Source organism: Podarcis filfolensis (genome assembly GCF_964270895.1).
Source record: "Podarcis filfolensis genome assembly, chromosome: 6".
NCBI classification, from domain to species: domain Eukaryota; kingdom Metazoa; phylum Chordata; class Lepidosauria; order Squamata; family Lacertidae; genus Podarcis; species Podarcis filfolensis.
Window position 1 is genome coordinate 69355204 of NC_139609.1, and position 24834 is coordinate 69380037.

At 41.6% G+C, this 24834-nt stretch overlaps 1 protein-coding gene across 9 annotated transcripts in view; it reads left to right on the forward strand.

The window, feature by feature from the left end:
* Positions 1-23845, forward strand: part of CHD6 (chromodomain helicase DNA binding protein 6) — a 104002-nt gene extending 80157 nt beyond the window's left edge. For all 9 annotated transcript variants that reach the window (XM_083617666.1, XM_083617662.1, XM_083617664.1 and 6 more), the window contains 19 exons: positions 123-233; positions 3158-3360; positions 3757-3956; positions 4695-4854; positions 6301-6390; positions 7070-7173; positions 7790-7919; positions 8443-8503; positions 9438-9492; positions 10840-11059; positions 11639-11847; positions 12083-13696; positions 14366-14514; positions 15729-15935; positions 16236-16682; positions 17008-17190; positions 17275-17394; positions 18630-18734; positions 19612-23845. In XM_083617666.1, coding sequence (XP_083473792.1) covers positions 123-233; positions 3158-3360; positions 3757-3956; positions 4695-4854; positions 6301-6390; positions 7070-7173; positions 7790-7919; positions 8443-8503; positions 9438-9492; positions 10840-11059; positions 11639-11847; positions 12083-13696; positions 14366-14514; positions 15729-15935; positions 16236-16682; positions 17008-17190; positions 17275-17394; positions 18630-18734; positions 19612-20514 — 5271 coding nt within the window. In that variant the 3' untranslated portion in view covers positions 20515-23845. The remainder of the gene's footprint in view (positions 1-122; positions 234-3157; positions 3361-3756; positions 3957-4694; positions 4855-6300; positions 6391-7069; positions 7174-7789; positions 7920-8442; positions 8504-9437; positions 9493-10839; positions 11060-11638; positions 11848-12082; positions 13697-14365; positions 14515-15728; positions 15936-16235; positions 16683-17007; positions 17191-17274; positions 17395-18629; positions 18735-19611) is intronic.
* The last annotated feature ends 989 nt before the right edge of the window (positions 23846-24834 follow it).

Genomic DNA, 24834 nt, shown 5'->3' on the forward strand with positions numbered 1-24834 from the left:
AAATTATTTGTCTGCACCCCAGTGTGGTTTCTTTCTGAGTGGTTCTGCATAAAGGATTCATGGCTCTCCTTTGTTCTGCTGCTGTGTGAGGTATAGTCTGTTAATTTTCATTTCACTCCCAGGCCAGTTTTGTTGCTTCCGGAAACAGAACTGACATTTCACTAGATGATCCCAACTTCTGGCAGAAATGGGCAAAAATAGCAGAGCTGGATACAGATGCAAAAAATGAGAAGGTAATTATGATGTTACTATTTTGGAACCGGAAATAAAATGCATGCACAAACATATACACCTACATAACTGTTTGCAGCAAGCGCTATTCAATGGTGCTTTGGGCTACTGTTGGTGTATAATGGAGGACAGGAGCTTGATGCAGATCATCTCTTCTGCAGGAACTTGGGTCGTGCCATCCCTTTCCCGAACCTCATTCTTAGAATCCTTTCTAATACTATAAATTCATGCTGAGGTCCTTGGTCTGAGGGTTGTTCTGTGTGTTAGCAGTATTTCTGACCCACTCAAGTACGGCACAGTAGCACAACCTGGCCCTGAGTCAGCATATCAGATTCTAATAACTTTATTCAGCTGATAGCTTTGACTAGCAAGTGCATCTGACGCAACTTGTAGGTTTAAGTTATGTCTGTGTTATGTGTTGAGAGAGCTTTTGTAAGTTAAAGCCTGTTCCTTTTGCAAACTATCTAGCAATGCCTGGTATGTCATAAGTATCAAACAAAAAAGTACTTATTTATTTTAATTGTTTCTAATTCATACAAGAAGAGTCTAGTGGTCTCCCATCCAAGGAACTGATAAGGTCTATAGTGGCTTAGCTTTAGCAAAGTGCTCCCCAGTCATTCACTGGGCCCAACTCTGGTTTTTCTTAACAACCTAACCTTTACTTATAGTTTATTTCAAATTAAACTTTATTCTTCTTCATCTCAGGGTGAAGAAGTCTGTTTTATAGATTTGCATCTGTCTGCCTTCCTTCTTTTCAGCCACTTCCTTCAGTGTAGCCTGGTATTTAATCCAAAGCAAGTCCTGTTGATTTTACTTCCAAGCAAACTTGCTTAGAATTGTGGCCTATAGTAATGCACTGATGTGCAGTGTGAAAAACATTTAGTTACTACATATGTATGTCTACAATACATATGTTTGCATGACGGTGCACATGTGAAGGCACACACACACACAAACACGCTTTCATAAAATTGTCACTCAAAAATCCAGAGGAGAAAAGAGAACTTTTTAAATCAAGTAAACGTTACTTCTTCAAGATGCATCATAAAACAAAACACAGTGATTGAAGTTAGTATTAACATTCTGAATGAAGCTGGGTACAGTTTTAAACAGCCTTTCAATTTTAAACCAGTCTCTAAATTGAGCGCCAGATGCAATTTATCCTCAGCTCCCACACTTAGCAATTTAGATACTCTGTGCTGTGAAATCAAATCAACTGACATTGTAAGAATGTAAAATTCAAGCATATAATTAAAGTCTTTTTCTTTAAAACCTGGTCTACTATTTTCTATCATTTATTTTTCTTTTGCTGATTTCCTTAACATTGCTGTTTTTAAGGTGAAAAATCTGCACACGCCAATATAAACAGCAGACATTGGAGGGAAACCTCATTACAAAGAAATATTTTATATCTCTTTAAGTTGTATTACCTTTACAACCACCATTCACCAATTTGTTTGACAAGAGTACTGTTTTCAGGTTTCATGTAAAGTTCTCATGAATTAACGATTAACAAATTAATCCCTGTATTTTCAAAATACTGGAGGTGGACGTTCACCCCTTTTGTCTTGTTGACAGCTGTGGCTTTTGCAAAGGAGCATAGAATGAAAGGAACCCATCACTTTGTACTGGGCCAGGGAGAGATGCAGACAATGGTTCAGGTTTTGGATTTTGACAGTCCAATAGCTTTGCATTGTCCTTCTCTCATACTCATGTGAGTTGTAGCAACTAAAAGTATTCCTGTTCTTGCTGCCTGTACTCTGCCAGAGGCAAGACTGCATCCCCAAAGGATACCATATCTCCCATTCTTTCCTTCAGTGCTTGCTTATCAGATAGTTGATGCTGTTAAAGGGAAAGGAACTCCCCCCCTCCCCTGCCTTTGAAAGGTATTAGGTGGCTCCAGCCATCACAGTCAGTCTTCCTAGTTGGAGGCACTGAAAACAAGTGTGTGGTTGCTGCGTTTTTTGTGGGGAGGAAGAAACACTTAAGTGTTCAGCTCCCTGGAAGAAAAACAGCATACGCGGCTGCCACCTCCTGAGCCCAGTCGCTGTACCTGCTTGCTCAGTCAAACAACTGGTTCAGTATGGTCCAGCTACCTTGGGCAGAACCGGTCATCTCTGGTATCTGCCTTATTTATTCATTAAAATTCTATACCGCCCTTCATCTGAGGATCACAGGTCAGTTTACAATATAAAACCACAAAAATGCATAAATAGTAGCAAACAAAAGCAATACCCCGCCCCTCCAGTTTAAAAGGCCATATATTGTTTGAATAGCTAAAGGCCTGGGAGAAGCTGGATATTTTTGCCTGGTGCCTAAAGATACGTAACAAAGGCACCAGGCGGGCCTCCCCGAGGAGAGCATTTCACAAACAGGGAGCTACCACAGAAAAAAGGCCTGTTTTCGTGTTGCCATCCTCTGGATGTCTTACAGAGGAGGCACATGAAGAAGGGTCTGAGATGATGATTGCAGGGTCCGGGTTGATTCACATGGGGAGAGGCTTTAAAATGTAGCCTAAGGATAATGCCTTCTAATACTCCAGCTAGGGCAAAGGAAGCCGCAGCAGAGGGAATAATGCTATGCAACAGACCACTGAGATATTATCTTCTTGTTTTCCTGCCATAATATAACACACATGCAATAATGAACATGGGCGGAGAGAATAAAAGAGTCGCTCTGAAAAACAGGAAAGTGGGGGGCAGGTGCACAGTCTCAGTTTTGTCTGTGGCCAACTCTTGAAAATAGATTTACCAACTCATGGCCATTCCAGCTGTGACTTTTTTTAAAAAAAAGATGTATATCAGTGCTTATTTCTGAAAAATCTGTAGATGTTACAGTTTCAGAAAGAAATGGTTAACCATCCCAGGCAGCTTTGGGTGTAGATTCGAGTAGTTACATCTGTTCTTCTTTTCCCTTCCCTTCACAGGAAAGCCTAGTGATTGATAGGCCCCGTGTCCGTAAACAGACCAAACACTACAATTCCTTTGAGGAGGATGAACTTATGGAGTTCTCTGAACTAGACAGTGACTCCGATGAGCGACCCACACGCTCGCGACGTCTCAATGAAAGAACGCGCCGCTACCTACGGGCAGAATGTTTCCGTGTGGAGAAGAACCTGCTTATATTTGGGTGTGTCTTTTTGTTAAGCTTTTCCTGGGAGCCCAGCCCCATATTATCCTGGCCCTAGAAGGTGGGTTCCGTGGTCTGAGCAATCTGTGAAGTGTTCAGTGCAGAATATGTGTCCAGTCTTTCCCAAATTTTATCAGCCATGGCATTTTCTGCAATGCCTAGAGGGAAATCTGCGGGAGGAATAAATACTTCTGGGTCCAAAATCCAGAACCAGTGATCAGGGTCCCTCCTTTAGCAATACCCTGCTCATTTTCCTCTATAGTTTCCCTTTCGATGAGTCTCTCTTCCTTTTCTTGAGCCTGGCCAGGCTTCATTGATAAAGTGCAGTGTGGGAAGATGCTGGAAAAGCGCCAAGTGTCCTTATTAGTATGTAAGATGCATCTCGTGTTTTTCAAGCTGGGGGCGCTGGAAAGACATATTGACCCATGGCCGGTTTAAATGGCATCTCAACGAGAAAGACATGGAAATGATCTGCCGAGCACTCCTAGTCTACTGTGTCAGACATTATAAGGGAGATGAGAAGATAAAGAGTTTTATCTGGGATTTGATCACTCCCACAAAGGATGGACAGAACCAGGCCCTACAGAACCATTCAGGTACACTAAGCTCATTTTGTTGTTGTTTTATCACCTCCTTTAAGCTTCAGCTTTACCTCAATGCAGTGAAAGTAGGAGCTAAATAAAAACTTCCGGCATGGGGTCCTTTCCTAGCTTACATCAAAGCTAATAAAGCACTTGCTAATAAAGTGTAAAAGTTTTAAGTCCTCCGTTTAGTGAATGAACCTTCATTTGTAATCTGCAACAAAGACACTTCTCAGATCAGAGCTGCATTACTTGCATAGAGACATGGTGTGAAAAGATTTAAGGCTGAACACAGAGCAGTTATCTATTGTGATTCTCCTGTGATTCCCTGCTGGGAACTGGCACATGCAGACAAAGCAGCAGTATTTGACCCCCCTGCTCATCAGCTAATGAGCAGGGAGTTCAGTCCTGCACAGAACCGTGTAGAGATCAGGACTGAACTCTCCAATCATCACCTAATAAATGGACAGTTCAGCCCTGCTGAGTGCTATTTCTCCTGTGTATTTCCTGTGGGGCCATGATGGAAGCAGACCCCTATCCCCACACCCCTGTGGCCCAACTTCAGCAGGTGGGCGGAATCACCCACTTTTCAGTCACCTGATGTCATCATGATGTCAGATGACGTGACAGGTGGAGGGCCCTGTTCATCTGTCACTGTTTGTATGAGAAGATAAAAGATCTGGCCATAGATCTGCTATAGAGCCATGTTGAGTCTGCAGTGATGCTCATGATTCTTCCCCCTGCCTATTGCAGGCTTATCAGCCCCGGTGCCAAGAGGAAGGAAAGGCAAGAAAACCAAGAACCAGATGCTGCTCCCTGAGATCAAGAATGCTGACTGGCTCACCACCTGCAATCCAGAGATTGTCTTACATGATGACAGCTACAAAAAGCATCTAAAACAACATTGCAACAAGTGAGCAAATGGGGGGTGCATTATCCATTGTGGGGTCTTGTTTGATCTATCAGCTGCTGCGCATGTTCACTATGGAGGTGCCTCAAACCATTTTTGAGGAAGTCTGCTCCTGTTTTTACACCTCTGGAACCAGGAGTCAATTCCCACCCCCCCAACTTGGTGAGAACCATCTGAAGAAATTGAAGTTGAAGCTTGGAAAACTGTATGGAGAAGAAGCTGGCATTTCCTGCTGTGGATCCATGAGGATTAAGGATAGCTCCCCAGCTCAGATTTTTCCAGACTGTGTAAAATGGACGAGTGTACAAATTGGAAAACTTCACAGGGACATGGTCTTCCACCGCTCCTGTTCCCCCCAGGTCTGGTGCAGGAAACAAGCACCCACTCATTCCAATGATTAGATATGTTTAGCTTCTCTGTTTTGGTGCAAGTCATTGAGAGAAATGCATGCTCTCTGCTTGTTCAGAACATATTTGAATAAAACCTGGTGGATTTTTGCAAAAAAAATAATAAATCATCATGATTTTCTGAAAGAGGCTATGGAACTGGCAAATTTTGCTCACTTCTCTACAGTGCACAGTGGACACAGGATTGGAACTGTGCTCCCCTGTGTCCCAAATGCAACCCAGCTGGCACTAGGTAGTCAGTAAGGGGACACCAAGCGAGTGTGCTTCTTCTTAACTGTCCAGTTTTAGAAAACCTGGAATTTCTGAATTATATTTCAATACGTTTCATTGACTGCAGCATATCATCTGGCCCTTCACGTACCACCTTTTCTCATGTATTTTCTTTTTGTGTGCACGTATGTTGGGTAGTAGGGACGCAGGTGGTGCTGTGGGTTAAACCACAGAGCCTAGGGCTTGATGATCAGAAGGTCGGTGGTTCGAATCCCCGTGACGGGGTGAGCTCCCGTTGCTCGGTCCCTGCTCCTGCCAACCTAGCAGTTAGAAAGCATGCAGTGCAAGTATATAAATAGGTACCACTCCTGCAGGAAGGTAAGCAGCGTTTCTGTGCGCTGCTCTGGTTCACCAGAAGCGTCTTAGTCATGCTGGCCACATAACCCAGAAGCTGTACGCCGGCTCCCTCGGCCAGTAAAGCGAGATGAGCGCCGCAACCCCAGAGTCGTCTGCGACTGGACCTAACGGTCAGGGGTCCCTTTACCTTTATGTTGGGTAGTAACTCAAGTTATGGCACAGTAAGAGTAAAGAGTGAAGTGTAACGTAAATCACCGCTGCTTATTCCCCAGCCTGCATGCATAGTGGCTTCTCTTCTAGCACTGGGATCTGGTCCCTGCAAGGCCAGCTTTCTAACAAGGCAGCAATGACAGTTTCCACTGCCAGCAAATGAACTGGCACATCCTGGAGACCTGCAGATTGGCTTGTTAGGTTTGGACAGCATATTGGAAGCTCAAGATTTTGCCCTCTGAATTGCTGCTCTTCCTTTCGGTAGGGTGCTGCTGCGTGTGCGGATGCTCTACTACTTGAAAGCCGAAGTGTTGGGGGAGGCAGCCGACAAAGCCTTTGAAGGAACTCCTGCCAAGTATGTTACATTCGCCTTCTGGAATTTTGCTTTACAGTGCCCCGGTGTTGGAAACATACACAGCATGTGCTTGAGTTGCTGCGTTCGAGCTGGGGTGTGTGTGTGTGCGCGCAGGTGTTTTTGCACTCAGCAGGAAATTGTAGAACCCTGCGAATGCATATTTTTACCTACTGCAGATTATATTTGTAAGAAATCTGTGGGGTCTTTGCAGGGTATTCATGGTTCTGCAAATACATGCAGATGAGAGCAGCAATAAGCTCACCTGAATTAGAAAGGAGATCCATGCATGTCAAAACTCTGATAGGAGACCCAAGACCTATCCTGGAGACAGCAACAAAATTAAATATTTTAATGAACCGATTGATCCTGACTGGTGCAACTGTCCAGGATTTCACCCAGGTCTTTCCTAGTCTTACCTGGAAATACCAGGAAGTGAACCTGGAACATTTTACAGCACTTCTTAGTGGATTTTCACAAGTCCACACTCCCAACATTTTATAGAGATGTTGTAACTTGATGGTGGCCCTGCTGTTGTGGAATTTCCTTCCCCATGGGTTCCATCACGCTCCTTCTGTGCTAATCTTAAACCTAAAGACTATTTCATTCCCTAATTTGTAAAAATGAGAGGAATGCCTGTGCAGAATGTTCTTGGGATATAATCTTTGCCTGTCCTTCACAGAGATCTGGATTTCCTCCTGCCAGACATTGACTACATAGAAATCCCTGTGGATTGGTGGAATGCTGAGGCAGATAAATCCCTCCTTATTGGCGTTTTCAAACATGGTATTACTTTTTGTGTGGCCTTGAATATGACTTAATTCCTAGCAAGCATGCATAGGGTTGCTCTGTAAATCCTGCACAGGATTTTTTGATGGGGTTGAAATGCCTGTGTGTTGTGAGTTTAGGTTACGTATTGGGTGTTTAGGCTGTATAAAAGGGGGGGGGAGAATAGTTACAATCAACTCGTATTAAACTATATATTTTGTAGGTTTTAATGGTTAGATTAAAGAAAGAAATAATTGTGGACTGTAATGTGATATTTTAGCAATAATAAATATAAGCCTCTTTCGTATTTATTTCTTTAACTTGCATACCTCTGTTTGCCATAGTAAGGGACAATAAGTTATCCAGGGTACTGAATACTTGAAATCCTGATGGGGCCCTTCTCTGGCGACCTGTATTATGCCTGTGTTATGTCCACATACCCTTGCCTGTATTATGTAACATAACAAAGTTTAACTAATTCAGCAAGAACACTGCATCATATAGAATGGGCAGGCCATCTATCTTACCTCCTACTGTTTCTTGCTGGCCCTTAACAGAGATGTAGTAGTAGAGAGTTAAGGCTGGAAGCACTCAGCTGAATATCACTGAACAAAAAACCTCTGGCTTTTGACAGGTTACGAAAGGTACAATGCTATGCGAGCCGACCCAGCCCTGTGCTTCCTTGAGAAGGTAGGCATGCCAGATGAGATGCTGCTGTCTGCAGAGCAGAGTGTCATCGATGGAGTGCAGGATGCTCCAGAAAGGTAAGCTTATGCTGGGCTGGCAGGTATTGATCTGTCACAGGAGCAGAATTGCTTAAGTGAACACTATCCAGACTACATGCTGATATTGTTGTGGGAGCTGTACACAAAGGCTGTTGGTGATGTTAGCTATTTGTAGTGATGCTGTGGATTGGCAGACGGGGAAGCTTGGTCTATATGAATTACATCAAAAGGTTATGCCTTGGAGCAGCTCTTTCCAAAAGCTAAGTGTGCACCATTCATGCATACAGTCTTGAGAAAGCGTATCCTTAGTGGGTGGTACTTTTGGTGATCCCCAAATGTTAAATCAGCAGAAGGTGGGGGTGGAATGATTGTTGGGCTGCCCATGACTGTGCTGTCACAACAGTCTTCGTTATGAGGCAGATGCCTACCTATAGCACAGGTGATAATAGCCAGCACTCCTTGCCTCCACTTCAGTGGAATTAATGTTTGGAGAATTCTGTCAGAATGACCTTGCCTTACAAAGCTTCTGCAGACTAACCCCCTCTTGGATTGCTTTGTTTAGAGGGAACGTGGATAAAGAAGAGACAAGTGCAGAGAAGCTGGACGGGCTGCAGAAACAGGAAGTAAGTGTGATTTTCTAGGCAGGGTCTCTGCCATGGGAGCATATTCACCCAGTGCTTTTCCAGCTGCACGGGCTCCCGGTGGAGTACAGAGTCAGATTTAAGGTGCTGGTTTTGACCTTTAAAGCCCTTCATGGCCTAGGACCCTCGTACCTACGGGACCGCCTCTCCTGGTATGCCCCATGGAGGACCTTAAGGTCCATAAATAGCAACACCCTAGAGGTCCCGGGCCCTAAGGAAGTTAGATTAGCCTCAACCAGAGCCAGGGCCTTCTCAACACTGGCTCCGGCCTGGTGGAACGCTCTGTCTCATGAGACCAGGGCCCTGCAGGATCTGATTTCTTTCTGCAGGGCCTGTAAGACAGAGTTGTTCCACCTGGCCTTTGGCTTAGAATCAGTTTGATTCCCTCCCCCTCTTTCTTTTTCCTTTCTCTTCCTGTGAAGAGGCTGCATCCTAATGTTTTAATATTGTATTTTAATCTTGTTTTTTAAATTGTATTTTAATCAACTTGTTTTTATTATTGATTGTTAGCCCGGTCTTGGCTGGGGAGGGCGGGGTATAAATAAATAAATAAATATTACTACTACTACTACTACTACTACTACTACTACTACTACTACTACTCTGCTTCCATTATCTGTTCTGATGGTGTTCTGGGACTGCAGAAAACACAACACACACAAATAACACCCTTGACAGTTTCACATCCCTTAAAGTTGGGGGTTTGGATCATATTGACAATACGAAGTGTTCTTCTGGTGGTTTCATAGTGCCTTTATAGATGTGTAACATACGTTGCTGTGGAGGCAATGTAAATTATTTTTTTACTGCATAATTCAAAGCCAACATTGGTTGGCTTTGTGTACTTGGCTTTTGGCCCAGAAGCCAGTGTCTCTAAAGTAAGCTCTGTTGATGTGGGCTTGTTTTCATTTCATAGGAAACTTCAGATGGTTGTGGTGAAGTCACTGAGAAGAAGGAGGACACCATGGCAGGTGAGGCTGCGCATCTAGATGTTTTAGGGAGTGTAGGGGTATTAATTTTATCGGTTAGAATAGCAGCTTATGCTAACTTCCAGAGCAAATAAAAACTGTATTTCAAGAACCTCTCTTGCAAAAGATCCTTCATTATGCATTTGAAAAACTCCAATAATACTTTTTTATTCCAGGTGCTTTGCATCTTAACAAGCCTTCTGAATGATAGCTGCTATTTTCTGTTTTTTTCCCCTGTTTCTTTTTTATTGAATTATGTTGCATACACAAACAATTAGAACAAAACTTAGTCATCAAACAGATTAAGTAAATAAAAAAAGAATCAAAAATTAATAAGGAAAAGTAAAATTATAATATAGAAGAAGAAAAAAGAAAGAAGTATGAAAGAGAAGAAAAGAGAGAAAAAGAAATGTGTGTGTGTGTGTAACTGGGATAACAGTAAATCATTCATTGTTAGACTAATATTTTACAAACAGATTCTTAAATTAAAACACAGAGAACTACATGCAAAGCTACATACAAGTTGCTGAAAGATAGTCAAAGCAGAAAGCTTGACAGCTTCCTTAAAGGAAGAAAAATGGGTAGCAAGGGAGTCCCACAGTGATAGAATCACTGCAGGAAAAGGCCTTGGTCTACAAATTAATCCTAGAGCACTGATTCCCAAGTGGGCTGTTGGGTCATCAGCTGTTATTACCATGCACAGCAGCACATAAGGATATTTGCAGTTCCTCCTTCTGGATCAGTGGTTAGAACTGACAGGTGGGCTTAAAGAAAGACAAAAATTGGAGGGCGTGAATCTGGACTTGGTTGTATGGTACAGAAGCCAGACAGGTAAAAGGTACAAGGTTATTAGCATTGTTAGATGACACAAATATCGCCTCTCGCCATGGAGCAAAAGCAATGAAATGCAGCAGGCTTTGAGTATGAAATTACAGTATATTGCTGAGGGAAATTCTTTGTGTGCGGCAAGCCTTCTGCAGAGCAGGGTTTTGTTTACAATTTAAGACCAAACTTCCTTTTCCCCTTTGGATGGGTGTGTGGCTGCATGCTTCTGAGAGAATGGGTAGGCTTCAGTTTATGTGATTATCATTTCCACATAGTTCAGAGGCATAACATTCAGGAAAGAAAGGAAAGAAAGCAAAACCAAACAAAAAATAAGGTGACCTTTGAATCCCAGTGACTCAGAAACCCAATGCTGCCTGCATATCCCAACCATGGTATTGAAGACTGATGGACAGATTATGTCCGTGTATATGTAGGTGGGGTGAAGTACTTAATGATTCAGTAGGGATGTTTCAAGGACTCTGCAGCGTTTGTGTTAAATACTAATGACCTTGCTGATGTTTGAAGCCCAGGATGGCTCCGACCCAGACAAATCCAGCTGGCCTGTGTCATCCGCCCTCACAGCCAGACTGCGGCGTCTCGTCACTGTCTATCAGCGCTGCAACCGTAAAGAGCTCCCTACTAGGCCTGAGATCATTGGGCCTTGTAACCATGGTTATTGGCTGCAAGAGGAGATGTTTAGGAGAGCCAACGAGATGGACCCTATCAACAAGGAAATGCAGAAAAGGTAATACAAAACAGTGGGCTGTGAACAGGCTTGATCTTATTTGAGCACTGGAAGGACTGTTTTAACATAAATGGGCAAAAACTGCTAATAACTTATCCCCAAACACTGTAGATAGCTCATGTTCATAGCCTGCATGCTGTAATTTCAAGCTTGCAGATGCTCCTACCATTACTGGAATCCCATATGCTTTGATTCCAGATTGTGGCATAACGTAAGATACCAAAGATCACCCCAATAGGCAAGGAATGTTCTTGTTACACCAGGAGCCAGCAAATACAGTATGCTTGCTATGATAAGTCCGGCAGGTGTGAAGAGCAGGCAGTCTCTCGCCCAACTTTGAAGCTGCAGGAGTGAAGGAGATTTTTGAAGCAGTTCTACAGTGACACCTGCCACCTCTCCAGCTCCAAAACTGGAAACTGTTCGGCTGCTACATTATCATTATCATTTGTTCTATTTGTATCACAAACTAGAAAAAATAGATTGACCAGAACTAATACATAATTGCGACAAACTGAAAATTGGAATTTTTTGAAAGCAAGTTTCGTGAATGGGTGGATTTGTGTTTCCCATGCATTGTAGGTGGACCAGAAGAGAGCAAGCAGATTTCTATCGCACGGTCTCTTCATTTGGGGTAATGTACGATCCAGAGAAGAAGGTTTTCGACTGGACCCAGTTCCGATCCATTTCACGCTTGGAGAAGAAAACTGATGAGAGCCTAGAAAAATATTTCTATAGCTTTGTTGCAATGTGCAGGAACGTCTGCCGCTTGCCCCACTGGAAAGAAGATGGTGAGTGGGAACTATTTGGGGCTTCTAAACTTGTAATTTAGATGATGATTGAGGGCATTACCCTGCTTCTTTCCTTTTCAGGTTTGTTTGTTTGTTGTTGTTTTTTACTGCTAAAAACTCCCTGCTAAATGTCTTGAGCAACAGACTTGTAGTATTTTGACCTTAATCTAAAGACATTCTACCATTCTATCCTTGATGGTTTTCTCTACCCTCCCTCCCTCTTCTATACTCATAGGCCCAGCTGATCCTAGTATCTATGTGGAACCAATCACTGAGGAGCGTGCCGCAAGGACTCTATACCGAATTGAACTGCTACGGAAGGTCCGTGAGCAAGTGCTGAGGTGTCCGCAGCTGCACGAGCGGCTCAAGCTTTGCCGCCCAAGCCTGTACCTTCCTGTGTGGTGGGAGTGTGGTAAGCATGACCGGGATCTGCTCATCGGTACAGCTAAACATGGGCTGAACCGCACAGACTATTATATCATGAATGACCCCCAGTTGTCATTCCTGGATGCCTACAGAAACTATGCTCAGCACAAAAGGACAGGGGTCCTTGGAACAGAAAACTTGTGTTGCCACCACCAAGCAAATGCTAAGCTGTATTGCTCCCCTTCATACAATCAGGTGGAAAGAAAACATGAATCTCCGGAGACCGAAACGGAGAGCTGTCTCAAGCTAGTGGGCTCAGGCAATAGTCTCTCGCGGACAGACAACATCTCCCAGGATAGCAGCTGTGAAAATTTCATGTCGAAAGTCCGGGGTATGATTTCCATTAACTATGATGAGAGCTCTTTGCCTGACTCTCTGATGTGCATGATGTATGATGAGAAGGCGTGCAACAGCGAGCATAGCTCCCTTGCCCGCGACAGTCCCAGCTGCACAGATGTCAGTAGCAATACTACCAAAATAGCAGAGGGCAAAATAGATGGGGATGAAGATCTATCTAGCTGTGATGCTGAGACCACAAGAGAGCCCTCCTACCTGGATCACTTGCAATTTGGCAGTGACCAAACGGAGGGTCAGAATGCAGCCCAGGAGCCCTCATCTAAGGAAACTAAGCCCTCCAAGAGCTTTATTGTGGAACCCTGTAATGCCCTTGAGCACATGGAGAGTCCGTACACTAACCCAGGATCAGTACCGTTTGAAAGAGATGGCATGGAAGGGGTCCTGAGCATAGGAGTGTATGGCCCCAGTCTCCATAACTTTGATATCAAAGTCCATCCTGAGAAGAGATTCATGGGCTTGTTGCATGAAAAGGGCTTGGAAGAGAAATCGGTGCAAAGTCAGAGCCACAGTGAAGAGGAGGAGGAGGAAGAGGAGGAAGAAGAGGAAGATCATTTGGAGACAGCTGCTGACACTGTGGAAGATTTGAGAGGTTGCTTAAAGACCCTAGATGGTGGTGAAGACAAACCCATTGTGCAAGAGGAGCAAAAGCATAGTTCATGTCTTCTCACTACTCTGGATGCATTCATGAAGGAAAGGAATAAGGAGCTGGTTGAGTCAATCTCGAGTGAGCAGGCAGCATCCAAATGTGATAGTGAACATGGGGCTGGGGAGGACGATCAAGCTGAATTTGAGAGCCTTGAGGAGCACACCCCAGTCTTGCAAGAGATCCAGACCTGCCACCATCACCACTACCACCATTCTGCACGAAGCCAGACGTCAGCAATTCAGATGGAGCTCCTTAAGTCACATCCTGTTTGTATGGAGGCAGACCCCTGGGGAGATGACACAGAGGAAAAAAGGGGCAGTCCTGTTCCACAGCCCCTCTGTGGGAATGAAATGAAGAGGGAAGAGGAAGAGTGTGAGAATCAAGACCTAGAGAAGAGGGATGAAAGCAGCCAAAATCAAGGTAGAGTAATGTGGGGGGTATCTTTCTGCCAGTGAAGATTCCTGCATATCTTAGTAATTTTCATTTTGAGGTGAATTGTAACTTGACACTAAGTATAATATAAAAAGACAGTATTAGCATGACATCAACTTCTATCTTTACAAGTGCCAGAAAACTGACTGTGGCTACGGATTAACAGATTTTCAACTCCATAGGATCTTGCTTCATGCATGTTGCATTTTATACCCTTTACCAACTGAGTTGGCTCAGTTGGTTGGTTAGTTAGTGAAAATGAGCTTTTATGTATACTATTTGAAGGTTAGGATCAAGCTAGGCCACTGAATCATAGTAGCTGAATTATTTAACTGCTTCTGTTTTCTTCTGGTGTTTTGTAGCAGTGCTGAATTCTGTTGTTGCAAGCTTCCAGAGACACTTGGTGTTACATATCAAACTTCTACCCATAATTAGCAAACTTCTTCAGAATCGCACATGCCATTCTGTCATTTAAATTTACCGACACTATTCTTCAAATATATGGGAGCTGCTAGAGGGTGTCATAGATGTCCAGAGAACCATGAGGCTCTGTTGTGTTCTTTGCTGAAGATCCATCGATGCCTCAGAATGCCTTTGAAAGAAAGAGCGATTTGATGCTTTAACGAATGCTTACATGTTGTTTTCCACTCCGTCTAGATTGTTTTGAGAAGTTTTCTGAAGATGAAAGTAAGAGTTCCACATTTGTTGTTCCTGGAGAGATTGATGAACTGCAAGATGTCCGGGCACCTACCATTGCTCAGCTTCTGCAAGAGAAGACACTCTACTCTTTCTCAGAGTGGCCTAAGGTGGCTTGGTAGCTTAAGTATGCATGATTAAGGGCTTTAGGTCAATGTTCCACAGGGACTGAGATCCACCTACCATGTTGTTTTCACACAGGTGCACCCTGGCTTGTGTCTGAACCGTTTTGAAAACATATTGAGAGACGTAGAATAGATTATCCGGCAACATTTTGGAAGCAGCATTGAAGTATTTCTCCAAGTTGAATATTTCTCTGTTATACTTCCTGCATTATAGTGTCATATTTTGTCAGATGTGGGTGTTAATATCAATAGCTGTCCAGTGTCTTCAATAAGGAATGTGAAAAACACCATTGTGTTTGTGATTCCAGTGGGCTTTAGCCTTTTCTTTGTAAAAAGGCCAGGCGTTTCTCTTCTGAAAAATGTCCTAGCAGTTTTGAAGTATTGAGGTTTTCTTTGAAGAAAAAAAATGTTTTTATCTCTTTTTAGTTATTGGTCTCATGTTCTGAGTGTGTGGCCCTAACAGGACTTCAGCCTAAATGACAAGAGCCTCTGGCAGGCCTGTTAGTGATTGTTTCCCTCCTATACCCTTTATTTTATTTTGAAAGGGGCATCCTGGTGCTCTGCATTTGACTTCCTCCTGCAAATCCAGGGTTTAGAACCCCGGTGTAGTTATTATCACTCATTGTTGAAATATTGCTGAGGCAAGTTAATAGCCATCAGAATGCTACTGATGTTAAAACTGCTTCCAATGTGTTTGTGTATATATGTCCTAACAGGACATTATTGGGATCAACCTTACATTAGTAGCTTTAAATTATGATGTAGAGAAAGGAGCAAATTGATGTGTGATGGAAGGGTGGACTGTAGAGGTTTATTTTCCAGCTTGTGTTGCTTATTGGTAAATGTCCAGTCATACTTTGAAATGCGATTTTTAAAAAATGAAACAGAAATAGAGAGTGTATCTGCATAATGGCTCCAGTCATTTTTTTGGCTGAAAGCTGTCAATTTAAAACTTTGTATGGTATGTACTCTGGAATGAACCCTTTCTACAGGAGTGACCAAGTGTCGTGTGCCTTACATGCACAGGCCTGCCGCCTTGCTTCCGCTATGCAGGATGGTTAATTTACAGGCTGGTCAAGCTTCTGTATCACCTGGAAAAGGAACACCTGAAGCTAAACTAGTTGCCTAGTTGTAGTTCTTGGAAGGATTAGAACTTAAAGCATATGCAACCTAGTGAAGCATATCTGCTTCTTTGACAGGATCGAGTGATCATTAACCGCATAGACAACATCTGCCATGCCATCTTAAAGGGCAAGTGGCCTTCTTCCAGCCAGCCATTTGAAATACAAACTGTGATGCCGACTCCTGCATTATCCAGCAGTACTGGCAATAGAAACAGCTACACTGAACCAGAAGCCTCCGAACCCAGCTTCAGCAATGGAGTGATAGCTGCACAGGTCCAGAAGGTGAGCTTCGGTAGACATCTTTGCCTGCTGCAAAGTGTTACTTGTATAATGTTTCAAACTCCTGTCCATAAGTAATAAACTTACGCACAATACTGCATCACCTTACTGTTCTTAAAATTACTGACACTATCATTCTGGCATCCTTAAGAAAAAAGTTGATAGCTACATTCAGGTATTTCTTTTAGAAAAGGGTGCTGAATTTAAAAGTTGCTTGAGAATATTAGAAAATTATGTATGCAGTCTTCATTAGGACAGATTGTTGTAACTGTGCCTTTCTGTACACTCCTGGTTTAAACACAGGAAGGTTTCCTGGCGCCCACTTTCGTCAAAGATGAACACAAGCACAGGCAGCCATATGAATTTGAGATGGAGAGAGATGCCAAGCAAAGGAGCCTTGAACAGCTAGTGGCTTCCCACCCCCACCCTTCCATCGTGTTGAACGGCTGGCGGGATGCAGCAGTAGACCTCTCAAGAGTGCCTGATGGGTCACCAGCAAGCAGCTCTCCTTTCTCCCTGAGCACAAATATACCTAAGCTAGGGACAGTGAATGCTCTGCAGGGCTCCCTTGGCATGGACTTGTCTGGTATCCTTCAGGCAGGGTTAATTCATCCTGTCACAGGACAGATCGTCAATGGGAGTCTACGAAGAGATGATGCTGCCATGAGGAGGAGACGGGGCAGGAGAAAAAATGTGGAAGGGATAGACCTCATATTTTTGAAGGAGAGAACCCTCCAGACAGGGCTGCCAGTAAGTAATAATCCCCATCCTCTTTTATTCCTCTGTACTTTAATGATTGCTTAGTGCCAAGTGCAAATGTTTTGTTTTATTCTTATTAAATAATGGTGTCAAGGTACTGGGGGTGGGGGGTCTGCCCCCTGTGCAACCTAATCAAGGAGAAATCCACACCCCTCCCCAAGGAAATAGTTTGCCATTCTTGCAGGGTTTAGCTAGGGTAGTTGCAGTGGCTGGATCAGATATTGTGTTCATTTTGCAATGACATTTGGAAAATTCAGTAGTATTTCTGCATCTCAGTAGTGCCTTTCTTTCTCACTCTTCCCATTATATTATTCAGGAAGATCAAACCCAGACTGTACCAAGTAATCCTAACCCTGATGGGCCAGCCATTACTACCTCAAGTCCGCAGACCGTTCCAGGCACTAATGTCCAGGCAGAGAAGATTGTTCCAAATAAGAGTCTTCTGGACTGGCTGAGACAGCAGTCTGACTACACGCTTGAAATCCCTGGCTTTGGCACAGTAAGTACAAGTCTCATATTCCAGTCCTGTGCACGTTTACTTGGAAGGGAGCGTCACTTATATTTTCACTAATATTCCTTTCAGAACTTTTCAGAAAAGCCTAAACAAAGGAGGCAGCGCTGTAAGGACCCTAGCAAATTGGACATAAATTCTCTCACAGGGGAGGAACGCGTGCCTGTGGTCCATAAGGGTACTGGGAGGAGGGTAAGCAGAAGACTTTACTATTCTTGTCTTTTATGTGATTTGGCACAATGTCAGTTCTAAATGCATTAAAATCCTGCAAACCTGAGTTCCGTCTTAACTGGCTTATTTTGTTTTGGAGAAGAAAATGCAGTTTTTCTCAAGTCTGTCTTTCCTTGCCTCTCTTCCTACATATGAAGTGCATATGTGCAAAGAGCAACACATAAATTACTTAAGTGTGAATATCCCCACTTCCATGTAGATCTGCTTATAGGGGAGGAAATTAGCCTGCTGCTTTCACACCAGATTGCTACATTCCTCACAGACAAATTGACTGGTAAGGAAGGATTGCTGCCTGCTGTAGGGCATAGCTGGTTGGAGCTGTACTTGCTTCCTTCCAGCAAATTGACTCAAACAGATGGAAGGTGCAGCTTGCTGTATCACATGGCAAGCTGCAGCTTTTTCTCATGGGTACGCTCTGCTGGCTGGAAGGAAGCAATGTTCCTTGCAGTGTTTTTCCAGGCAATATGAGAAACATTGTGGAGGAGTATTTCTTTCATAAGGGAAAACCTACAGAGGGACACTGGGATCAGGAGGGTGGACTATACCAGCTGTTATGAAATATCATGGAGAAAACATTTGGGTGACCTCTGATGTCCAGTATGCTAATTTTATATCTCAGTCACAAGAAGATACTTACTCACATTCACAAAAGTTCCCACTGCATCTACATAGGGGTGGAATGCATGTTATGTTTGTTCAGTCGTACCTTGGTTGCCAAATGCCTTGGAACTTGTACGTTTGTCCTCCCTAACGATCGAAAACTGGAAGTGAGTGTTCCGGTTTTCGAACAATTTTCGGAAGCCGAACATCCAGTGCGGCTTCTGATTGGCTGCAGGATGCTCCTGCAGCCAATAGGAAGCTGCACCTTGGTTTTCAAACGGTTCCGGGAATTGAATGGACTCCTGGAACGCATTCTGTTTGAGAACCAAGGTACGACTGTATTTGATTTACATCTGTAGGTTCCAGCAGATGCTTGTATGGGGAATCCTTTTAGGACATTGTCACAAACTGTAATCTGTACAACATCCTCAGATTTCAGTCAGTTACCATGTACCATTTTCCTTCTGGAAACAGCAAAAAAGTGGGCAACTCAGCTTTGATTTCTCTAGGTGTTTCATCACATATTACTTATGCAATGTTGCTTAGTCTTTTCTAGTCTTCTGCAAAATAAGTAATCATTTTACTGTGTTTTATAGTTAGGGGGAGCCATGGCACCAGCACTGAAGGAACTGCCAAGGTGGCTTGATGCAAACATGGAGTATGCAGTTGCAGCAGACTGGTCTGACATTGTTAAGCTTTCAGTAAGTTGAAAGGTTTTCAGAGGAATATCTATCTTGTAACTCCCCTCCACCTCTTCCATATCTCTTTTCTAATTAGTTTTCTGAATAGGTAGCACAGCTGATTGTTTTTCAGTACAATTGAAAGATAGTTAAGTGTGAGAGCATGCTGTATACATAAACCTAGGCTTACCTGCAGATGCAGAGCTGGCTTTTGAATTAAATATGCGAAGAAAGTATCTTTCAAAATGTATCCTGATCCCTTGTTCTTCACTGATCTCTCTGAATTTCAGGGAAGATAACAAATCACATAATTCATGCATTTCACACTTCCCAAATCATTCAGATTTGTATCCTTTGTGTGCTCACAATTTGGTTATGCTTCCAGTTTGAGCAATGGCCAAAAGTACTTTCCTGCTAACTTCATCTGAGGATGGCTAGAACTGTTTCTTTGAGAAGGCCCTTCTAAAAGTACTGAAACACTTTTTTAAAAAAATAAAAAAGAGTAAGCAACTATTAGCTAGCAATAATTAATTAATTATAATTACAGCCCAGTCTTATGCATGTTTACTTGGATATCTTGTGTTCAGTCAGGCTTACACCTTAGAAAATGTCCATATTATCACAGCCTTAAGACTGATCCCATACCCTCTTGCCAGGGAGTAAGCCCTATTGAACTTAATAGGACTTATTTTTGGGGTAGACATGTATAGGATTGTAGGGTGGGGGTTGCTGATTATTTTACCAGCAAAGCACAGAGACTTTGTTTTTGCACAAATGACAGTTTTGTTTGTCACACAGAGAAGCACTTGGGGATTTGTATTCCACTAGAGAACACAGCTGAAGGCACATGTGATTGTGTTAACATTTGGAATTCTATTTCTTTTCTTTTCCAACTCAGGGTTTTTTACCTGAAAGCAAGTTTAATCGTATTCTGACTGAGCCTGTACTCCGAGATGCTGGGCCTCGGCGGAGAGGAAGGAGGCCAAGGAGTGAACTTTTCAAAGCTCCTGGCATAGTAGCAGATGCTTCTTCTGGAATGGGACCATTATTCATGAACGGACTTATTGCTGGAATGGATTTAGTAGGACTTCAGAACATGAGAAACATGCAAGGCATTCCTTTAACTGGGCTGGTTGGGTTTCCTGCTGGATTTGCAGCAATACCTGCTGGCGAGGATGTCAAAAGTGCTCTGAGTATGTTGCCGATGATGCTACCAGGCATGGCTGCTGTACCACAAATGTTTGGTGTTGGAGGACTTCTTAATCCATCAATGACAACTACTTGTACTTCAGCTGCTCCAACTTCATTAGCAAGCACAACTAAAAGTGGTACGTCACATGCAGAAAATGATGCTGAAGACAAACAAAGTGGCCAAGGTGCAAAAACAGAAACTCTGTCTGAAGACAAGTCTGGTCCTAGTTCATTTTCTGATCAGTCAGAACCTGCAATAACTACCAGTAGTCCTGTAGCTTTTAACCCGTTTCTTATTCCAGGAATGTCATCTGGACTGATCTATCCCTCAATGTTTCTTTCTCCTGGTATTGGTATGGCATTGCCAGGCCTTCAACAAACCAGACACTCAGAGGCAACAAACCTAGAAAGTCAGAAACGGAAGAGGAAGAAAACTAAAGGGGAACTTGCAACTGCAGAACCAGAAACTCTCTCACTGTCCGACAAGGAACATGCAAACAGTCAAAACTGTACAGAACAAACACCATCTGTGTCAGAAGAGAATGAACAGGATGTACCAGCGGAGGAGGAGGAAGAAGAGGAATTCAAAGATATTAAAGATATCAATTAGAACTTTTGTTTCGTTCTGAAAAAATAATATTGTGGCTTGTAAGTTTCTCATCCCATAAATATTTGTTACAGCCCTCTGTTCCCACTTCACCTTCATAAAAAACCTGTGTTTCTATAAGTAATATTATCTACCTGATTCCTGGTAAGATAACTATGGTGACATGTTAATAGTTGCAGGGTCTTGCCATAGAGATAAGCAGTGTTCTATAATTGGTACGGGAGGCAGAAATTTCTTGTTCAGTTGTCCAGCTGTTCATCCCTCCCTTCTCCAAAACAGTAGTAAATAAGTACTTGGTGATTGCCAAAACTGCTTGCTTGTTTGAGAGGGGAAATAATTTCAGTAAGACAATGCTTCTCTAATGATGGAAACACAAACACAGGAAAAGGTAGATGTTTTTACAAAGACACTGAATTTAAAAAATCTTGTATTTTGGGGTAAAAAGCACAGTTATAGTAAGTGCTAATGTGTATTTTTTGATTTAAAGTATTTCCCTATTTTATCATGGTTACTAGATTAGTAGTATAGACAGAAGTATATAACTAATGACTGAAAATGCATATATTCATTTCTTTCTTTTTTTAAAAAAAAAAGGCATTAATGGTAGATAATTTCCTCCTGTTCACACTACAAAGTTTTGGAAACAAACTGCTGTAAGTGAAAAGATTACCTGAACTTTTATATTTCTAAAACCAAATCTTGCTTTATGTTTAAGGTGGATTTCAGTTGTCCTTTCTTTGATTTTAGGCCATTTCCAGCTCCTGCTAAGAAACTGACGCACATCTTGCATATTATTTTTTTTTAATGCAGAGGCAGGAGCTTAATAACTTACAGTTTTTTGGTTTTTTTTCTATTAGCCGTTTCTCACAAAGGCCCTTAACAATAATTCCCCCTCCCCCAATGAAGAATAAACTACTGGTTTTAATCTTCTTATGAGGGAACAGGATTGGCTTTTATCAATTCTACTACCCTAAGAAATTTTATTTTTTGAAATCAGAATTTTTAAAGCTGTGAGATGGGCTTTTGTTAAGGACTGTTGATAGTTTCAAAGCTTGAGTTTATCCTCTGTTTCTAGTATTAGACTGTGAAGAAAACGTTTTTGCTCCCCCTTTCCATTCCTCTTGATCCCATTCACTGTTCAGTGGTATTTCCCAATGTCTCTGCACATACATTTTGTGTAAGTGTTTCAGATGAAACCCTTTAAAAACATAAGTAGGCTTCCAAAGCTCAGTGTGTTGAAACACCCTCCACAGGTAATCTTTACATAGCCCTCTTTATTCCCACTCCTATGTCACTTTTCTTTCACTTGGGCTTGTTCTAATTTATAGCTCATGGTTCGAGACTTGAAAAAATACACACTTTGTGGTGCGATGTTTAAATGGCAGACCATTAGAGGGGCTTCGGAGTGTATGCTCATATTCAGATTCACATTTGGTTTGTCACAATTTACTGTATTTTTTACTTATTTTTTTCTGTTACAGTTTTGCTAATTTATCAGATGGTCCAAATGTTTTGACATAACTATTTCAGTTTGCATTATTTATTTATGATGCTTTTTTCATTGTCTTTTATACATTTGGGATTATAAAGTATGTACATGTTACAATTAGCATCTCAAAGAAGTCTGTTACCCATGAACTAAAATTAAGTCTGTATGTTGCAGTGAATTTATTCTGAGTTTTCTGGGTTGGAATCAATTTCAACAATTTATGATTATGCTATTGCAAGAGATTGAATAATGACATAGGCCCTATTTAAATAGCACCCTGTAGCACAGATACTGTATCACTCTTGACAGATTTCTTAGAAATGCTGCTATCTGTTTAACTAACATTTTGTTCAGTTTTGCCTCCAGTGGAAGCAGAGAGGTTTTTTCAGCTGTTAAATCCAAAATCAATATAATTTATTTATGTAAAAAAAAAAATCACTTGATATATTTTTGAACCTTTTAAGTACTAACTTTTTATTTAGTAGAAAACATGTACTTGCCCTAAATCCTTAAAATACAAATGCTATAAAACTTCATATATCTTGAAAGCCTTACTGTGAATGGATGCAGGTCTCTCTCTCTGGAGTCTATTTGTAATATATAAAAAGATTATTTGCCAGAGCTACACTCGTAAGGAACAGGGTTGAGACTAAACTTTTATTTAGTTTGTCAGCATGTGCTATATACCTTGTTCTTTCTTATTTAATGTGTGTGTGTCTGAGTGTGTAGGTTTCTCTTTGACTTTTAATGTGTGACTCTTTTGCAGTGATGGAGCTACTCTGGCTTATTTACAATGAAAGGCATCAATGGCTACTTATTTTTCCCCATAATCATCTTGGAGAACAAATGCAGATTTCCCACTTATTTCGTGAACACTCACATAAACATAGATGCTTCATCTAATGTGCTATTAAAATAAACTGTCTGTGCTTGTAAAAAATGATAAATAGATTTAAAAGTCAGATTTTTAATTTTTTAATTTAGTGCCTATATCATGCATTTTTAAAAATATTGGCAGAGCCTTGCGAAAGTTGTATATACTTTTTTCTAGGAAATCTATTTCTGATTGTTTTGCTTGACTTGGAACTAAACATGACTTGCCTTTTTCTCAGCATGAGCACTGTTTTGGCCTGTAGCTTATCTTTCTTTCATATTACTTCCCAGATGACCCAAGAAGCCCCACTGTATAAACTATGCATTACTTTTATGACTGGGTAGATTTGATTTAATTGCACAATACAGTACTTACATACTTTTCAGCAAACTAAACCATAATACTATTTTAAGCCATCCTTCTATCAGACAGTGCTTTCAAATATTCTTTAACATTAATATTCCATATTGTTTTGGCACCCAGCTGGATGGAGGTTTCCAAGCTACACAACTAGAGCTATTTCCAGCTCAAGGACCAGAAGACACTAAGAGAGTTTCATCATTTAAAATCTAGTGATTCATGTACACCCCATAGTGAATTTGCACAGCACATCTAATTAGCAAAAATAAAGTATGTAGTGGTGGTTTCACCTGTTTAGTTCCTGAGAATTTCAATTCAAAAACTGCCATGGTGAAGGGTGTCAGTAACTGTTTCCAATGTAAGGCTTCTAAAACTCTCTTAAGACACTATCATGCTCTTAGGAATATTTTATAGTGATGTCTTTATTTCTTAAATCTGCCAGTATTCCTTAAACAATGTAATTTCAGAGTGAAACGAACTGTAGGAGGTTTGGATTATTGCATCATGCAACAGAATGGCCAAGATATAAGGACCTCAAATGCTGAGCCTTTGCATATAGGACAGCCACAATATAAAAACAATTAAATGTTTTGTTATGCAGTGTTCTACTTGAGCAGAAATCTCATTTTCATCCCATAAATGTTTATATGTTGTAAAACCTCTTTTGTTATCCAAAATCTCTTATAATAATATAATTCACCAACCAGCCTCAATGTTGTATGGGTATGGATTGTGTCTGATAGATTCCCCTTCTGTTTAGGAGGCCGGAGAATGATGTTCTTTGTGCAGGAGGCAGGCCTGAAGTGGCTTTCACCAGCATGGGACAGACTGTCTTACCAAACTACAGTAGCTGAAAACCATTATTTTATGCCTTGAACTAGATTCAGTATCAACTAAGAAACCACCTGATTACTGAAATTTATTTGAATGGAGAACTATAAAGGAGGTCTGACTACATTCTGAACATCTTTTCCTGCCATCACAGCAGATTGATAATTTATCAGAGATATGTGAACATTTACTTCCCATCTCAGTTCAACAATTACAATTACCTCCTTTTTCAAATGTGTAAAAGCACTGCTATTCCTGATAAGTTTTTAAATCCTGAAACCACCCTACTTGTCCCCTTCCCCCAATACAGCCCTAATTCATAGCACCCAAGCTATAGAATTGTCCGCTCAACTGAAGAGCCAAATGTCCTGTCTCTCAAGTATATTTAAAGGAGATAACAGAAGAGAAAATAGTTGCCTTCCAAAGTGCAGAAAGAAAGTATGTTGAGGAGCCCCCAGGCCAAGCAGCTAATGACACATTTCCAAAGACTGATAACTGGGTTCTAAGTGTGCTGTCTCAATGGGTTGTTTTTAAAGCTGTTGATTAAAGTATTTTTGGTCATCTTTTTAGAAAAATTGATTAAGTGGTAAAATTAAATCTACATGTAATCAAGTGTACATTTTTGAAATATTGAAGAAAATGTGGGACAACCTATGGTCAAAGAAACAAAAGCTACCAATTGTTGGAAAGAGAGGCTGTTAATTTTTTGTTGTTGTTCCTTTTCGTATTATTTAATTTTTCATATTTCCTCACCAAAATGAGAATACTT